This window comes from Hyla sarda, unplaced genomic scaffold, assembly GCF_029499605.1.
Source record: "Hyla sarda isolate aHylSar1 unplaced genomic scaffold, aHylSar1.hap1 scaffold_1183, whole genome shotgun sequence".
In the NCBI taxonomy this organism is placed as follows: Eukaryota; Metazoa; Chordata; class Amphibia; order Anura; family Hylidae; genus Hyla; species Hyla sarda.
This window is the reverse complement of record NW_026607806.1, coordinates 25,450-30,617: the sequence shown is the minus strand read 5'-3', so window position 1 is coordinate 30,617 and position 5,168 is coordinate 25,450. Positions and strand designations below refer to the sequence as shown.

Sequence of the window (5,168 nt, the reverse complement as noted above, 5' to 3'; positions counted from 1 at the left end):
TACAAGGAACCCCGCAAGGGTGGGAAGGGAATACCCGACATCCCCGCTCTGCTGAGGGCCTCCTTTGCATGTGTCACGGTGCAGCGGACTCTTGTAGAAAAGACTGGCTCAGCGGGCAGGTCCATGTCTCGCTTGCTTCTCATGCCCCTCTGGAGACAGCTGGGCTGGGACAAGTGGGACAGCTCCATCCCTTACAACTGGAACACTCCCTGGTTCTATGGGGATGTTGTCCGGTTTGTGAGGGAGCACCAGCTGGAAGGACTGAAACCAGACCTATGGAAGCCAAAGACAATCCACAAGCTCATCCGAGCTAAGGACTCGACCGAGCTGGTTCCGGGACTCCCCGCAGCCACTGCAGAGACAGTTTGGAACAATGTGGCCTCAAAGCGGCTTACCAATGGACACAAGGACTTGTCGTGGATGGCCGTCATGGGAGGTCTCTCTCTCAGGTCATTCATGCATGCCCGCAACCTGTGCAAGACCCGGTACTGCCCCCGTTGCCCCTACGTGGAGGAAACATCTTTCCACGTGTTTTGGCAGTGCCCCTTTGCACAGGGTCTGTTGGACGCCCTAGAACAGGAACTCAGAGACTCAGTGCCCAGGAGCTGCCTATCGTACCATTCGGTGCTTTACGGCCTGTTCCCTGGGACCCACGACGTGGAGGCCATCCAGGAGGCCTGGCGCCTTATGAACTGTTTTAAGGACGCAGTGTGGCTTGCCAGGAACCGCCTCGTGATCAACAGGGAAAACATGTCCGTCCGGGACTGCCGCAGGTTCATCAAGAACCTGCTTAGAGACTATTCCATCTTGGACAGCTCGGCCGTTGATGAGGAAGAAGAGGAGTGAAGACCCCTCTCCTTCTCCCATGTCTCCCTGAAGATACAGCCCAACAGTTTGGCCCTGTGATCCGCCCCCTCCCTACCCCCACATAGTCGCCCACACCCCTACCCCGATCACAGATTGTATTATTTGGTTTTTGTTTGATCTCTTGTGCCTTTATATTGCAGGATTGAGCTGAATGTTAGAGTAGCATGGTGTGCGATGTATAGCTTAGGGAACCTTTGCTGTGTATTGTACTATCATGCTTTGTGTGACTGTAATTTATTGTACGACTTGTAATGACTGAACGGAAAATAAAGCTCTTTCAATCAAAAAAAAAAACTTACCTGGCAGGGGAGATACCATGATCGCTACGGTCTGAAGAACTCCAAGCATTGTGGTAGAGATTTTGCGTAGTACGATTGCAGTACTTTTCGTTCTTATTAGAACCGCATTTCTCTAGAGCATACCACCTGAAGATCATCTCCTGCCTGCCTCGGAACATCTGAAGAAGGAGAAGATCTTGAAGACTGCAGCTCCGGAAGAAGCCAACGAAGAACCTGGAAGAAGGGAATCGGCGGTGAATTCCGAAACAGCGGCGAAGACGAAGGCGGCGCAGAATCTTTTCGAAGAAACTCGCTGCCTCTGGAGAAGGATTTGCATATCTCCTCCCACCGAGACCGGATCTGCATAGCTCCTCCCACCCGGGAAAGAAGACTTTGCGAAGCCTCTCTCCACAAGCAAGCAAGGAAGCGGAAAAGAGCCTGCTGGAAGAAGCCATGGCCTCAACCAGCAAGTCCACCCAGGAGGCTGCAGGGCAAGGCCTGGAGGTCCAGCCCCAACCACAGCAAGCTTCAACCTCCACCACAGCAAGGCAGAAGGGCGGCAGAATTCCCAACCTGGAAGCTCCAACCCTGGAGCCCTGGATGAGGCAGACTGTTGCCTTGAAGCTCAAGCCCGTGGACGGAAGGGTGCCGGACATGTCCCACGACGTGTTCTGCAAGAAGATGCTGGCGGATCAAGGCTTCCCCACGGCTGACACCCTGGGAATAGTAACCTTCTTTTCGGGAATCTTCTACATCACCTTTGCCACCATTGGGACCTGTAGAAGATACTGGAAGGCGGTGAAAGCGGCGAGTCCCGAATCCCCTTTCTCTCGCTTTGTGGGCAACTGCCTTATTCAAAGAGAAGAGAGGCGGGTGACAGTCTCAATGCGAAACCCACACACCCCAGGCACGGACATCTCGACCTTCCTGAAGCGCTTCTGCACCGTGGTGAGGGAGCCCACCCGCATCCTGAACTCACTCGGATACTGGACCTGCAAGTGGTCTGTGGTCGTCAGACTCAACAAGAACCCTGCTTCTCCAGACGGACTACAGCACCTGCCAACAACATTTTCCTTGGGCAACTCCACAGGACTTATCTTCTACCCGGACATGCCGCAGACCTGCAGGAGATGTGGCAAGATGGGCCACAAGGGCAAGAACTGTACGGAGGATGCCTGCAGGTATTGCCGTGTGACAGGTCACACGACCAAGGACTGCCCCAAGAGCAAGACCTGCAACCTCTGCGGACTGGCAGCCCACAGCTACAAGGACTGCCCCCAGAGGGAGAGAACATGGGCATCTGTGGCAGCGAGAGCACCGAAGCCAGCCCCAGCTCCGGAGCCAGCACCACGGATGGCCAAGCCGACCAAGGAGGGTAAGAAGGCGAAAGCGCCACCCCTGCCCTGTCCCGTCCCTCCCCTCCCGCCCCATCTCCTCCCCCATCTATGGAGGAGCTGCTGCAGGACCCAGAGGTCAAGAAAATCCTGGACACTCCGTCCAACACGGTCTACGACGAGTTCTTGGAAGGGCGCTACGAGAAGCCACAGGAGCCGACAGGCGCCAGAGAAGAGGACCCGTCCGACCAGAGTGGTAACTAGTATCTGAACTAACCTCTCTTTTTTATTCCCATGGCTGATCTCAACATCTTCTGCATTAATGTGAGGAGTATTAGAGGTTTAGATTTCAGACTGTTCTTACGTTCTTAGATTCCCAGAGGTGTGATGTTTACATGTTGCAGGAATGTGCTTTGTCTGCTTCTAGGTCTTACAACCATCTTGCCAGGCAGTGGCCTCACGGCCCTTCCTACTGGTCTGGTGGGGGCGACAATAGGTCTGCAGGGGTGGCCATCCTGATCAGGGGAGGTAACTTTGCACTTGATTCCGTCCGGGAAGCTCGTCTGTGGCAGACTTCTTGTCGCAGACGGTTCCTGGGCGGGTGAGCCCGTGCGGCTCATCAACGTGTATGCCTCCCCTGAGAGGGATGTCCGACTGGAGGTTCTCCAGGCCCTGCGGGCTGAACTCACCACCACTAGGGCAGTAGTGTTGGGTGGTGACTTCAACTGCCCCATTGAGGTGGACGGGCGCAGTTCTGGCACATCCGCCAACCTGGACGTGACGTCTAAACTGCTGATTGAGATGGTGACGGAGGCATCCTTGCAGGACGTTGTCGGGTCTATCGGGAACGGCTCCGTAAACTATACGTGGAGCCGCCCCGATGGCTCGCTCCGTTCTCGGATAGACTTCATCTTCACTTCGAGAGCAGTCAGAAAGGTGTCGTACTCTATGGTCCCCTGCTTCTTCTCTGACCACAGGGCCATTCGATTCCGGGGGACTCTGGGCCATGGATTCCCACCTGGCCCAGGCTCCTGGAAGTTGAATTGTGCCCTGTTGGAGCAGAGGGAGGTCATGGAGAAACTTAGGGAGGCGTACCTTGTATGGCGAAATGACAAATGTCTGTTTAAGTGCATCAGCGATTGGTGGGAATATGTTAAAGTCGAATTCCGTTGTTTCTTTCAGGCAAAAGGCAGACAACAGGCGTGTGCGAAGAAGTGGGACTTCAGGAAACTGCAGCGCGAGCTGCGGTCCCTGCAGGACCTGCTCCAGTGTGGCTGGGACGTCAGGGAGGAGCTGGAGGAGACCAAAAAGAGCTTGAAAAGGCACTTTGAGGAGGAATCCAAGCGAATCGTCTTTCGTTCCAAGGTGGAGAACCTGGAGAAGGGTGAGAAATGTAACTCTTTCTTTTTCAGGAAGCTCCATGCCGGCCACACGCCCCTGACTGAGCTACGAGATGAGACCGGACACATGAGGAGTGGCAAGGAGGAAGTGATGGGGGTCGTCTCCGACTTCTACAGCAACCTCTACGCCCCCAAGTCATCCGACCCCGAATCCACCGAGAGGTTCCTGTCAGGTATCACTAACGTTGTTGATCCCGCAGGTGCGGCGGCTATGGACGATCCCTTGACGGTGGGGGAGCTGCTCTCTGCCGCTAAATCCTTTAAGCCCGGCAGGACCCCGGGCAGTGACGGTCTCCCGGCTGAGCTCTACGTAGCGCTGGGCGACCTGATCTGTCCGGACCTGTTGGAGGTGTACGAGGAGATGGTGGTGGGGGGCAGAATGCCTCCGTCGTTGAGGGAAGGGATGATCACGATCTTGTATAAGCGGAAGGGGGAGAGATGTGACCTGAAAAACTGGCGTCCCATCTCTCTCCTGAACGTGGACTACAAGATCCTCGCCAAGGTGCTGGCCAACAGGCTGAAACCTGTCATGGGGCAGATTGTCCATCCGGACCAGACCTGCAGCATTCCTGGCCGCAGGATTGCTGACAGCCTTGCCCTTGTGAGAGACACGGTCCATTACATCCAGGACCGCGGGGGCCGCGCCGCCCTGGTCAGCTTAGATCAGGAGAAGGCGTTCGACCGTGTCTCCCACGCATTCATGGACAGGGTTTTGCGCAGGCTGGGTCTGGGGAAGATGTTTTGCTCTTTTGTTAACGTCATGTATTTTGACATTTACAGCACGGTGTTGGTGAATGGCTGGGGTTAGACAAGGCTGCCCTCTTTCACCTCTTCTTTTTGTTTGTGTTATAGAGCTCTTCGCTGAGACTATCCTGCAGAATGGAGAGACCAGAGGGATCACCGCACCAGGACCAGATCGCTACGAGGTCAAGCGCTCGCTCCACATGGACGACGTGACCAGCGTTCGGTGACTGCACTCGTCCAGACCTGCGAGGACTTCGGCAGAGCTTCGGGGGCAAAAGTCAACTGCGGGAAGTCGGAGGCCATCTTCTTCCGCCCCCTTCCCCTTTACTGTTAAGCCGGACTTCATTCAAATTCTTTGAGTCTGGTTCGGGAAGGAAGGAGTGGCCCTTAAGTCTTGGTAAGACCGACTAGGAAAGATGAACTCTAAGATCGGACTGTGGAGCTGCAGAAAGCTCTCGATTGAAGGCAAGGCACTTGTCCTGCGGAGTGAAGTTTTGCCTGTGCTCCAGTATACCGCACAGGCCTGGCCTCCCCATACCACCGTT

At 55.3% G+C, this 5,168-nt stretch overlaps 1 protein-coding gene across 1 annotated transcript; it reads left to right on the top strand.

Moving 5' to 3' along the window:
- Nucleotides 1-2,085: 2,085 nt before the first annotated feature.
- Nucleotides 2,086-4,872, top strand: LOC130302811 (uncharacterized). Its single transcript, XM_056551744.1, has 3 exons — nt 2,086-2,735; nt 3,662-4,052; nt 4,732-4,872. Exons 1-3 carry the CDS (start codon nt 2,256-2,258, stop codon nt 4,848-4,850), a joined length of 990 nt encoding a protein of 329 aa, XP_056407719.1. The 5' UTR covers nt 2,086-2,255; the 3' UTR covers nt 4,851-4,872.
- The last annotated feature ends 296 nt before the right edge of the window (nt 4,873-5,168 follow it).

What these genes read in the sequence shown, in the direction of transcription:
- LOC130302811 (XM_056551744.1), top strand. Translation starts at nt 2,256, where the DNA reads ATGCCGCAGACCTGCAGGAGATGTGGCAAGATGGGCCACAAGGGCAAG. An exon ending in GGACCCGTCCGACCAGAGTG is followed by an intron (nt 2,736 to 3,661) that starts GTAACTAGTATC and finishes TGTTTCTTTCAG; the next exon opens with GCAAAAGGCAGACAACAGGC. An exon ending in CACCGAGAGGTTCCTGTCAG is followed by an intron (nt 4,053 to 4,731) that starts GTATCACTAACG and finishes TTTGTGTTATAG; the next exon opens with AGCTCTTCGCTGAGACTATC.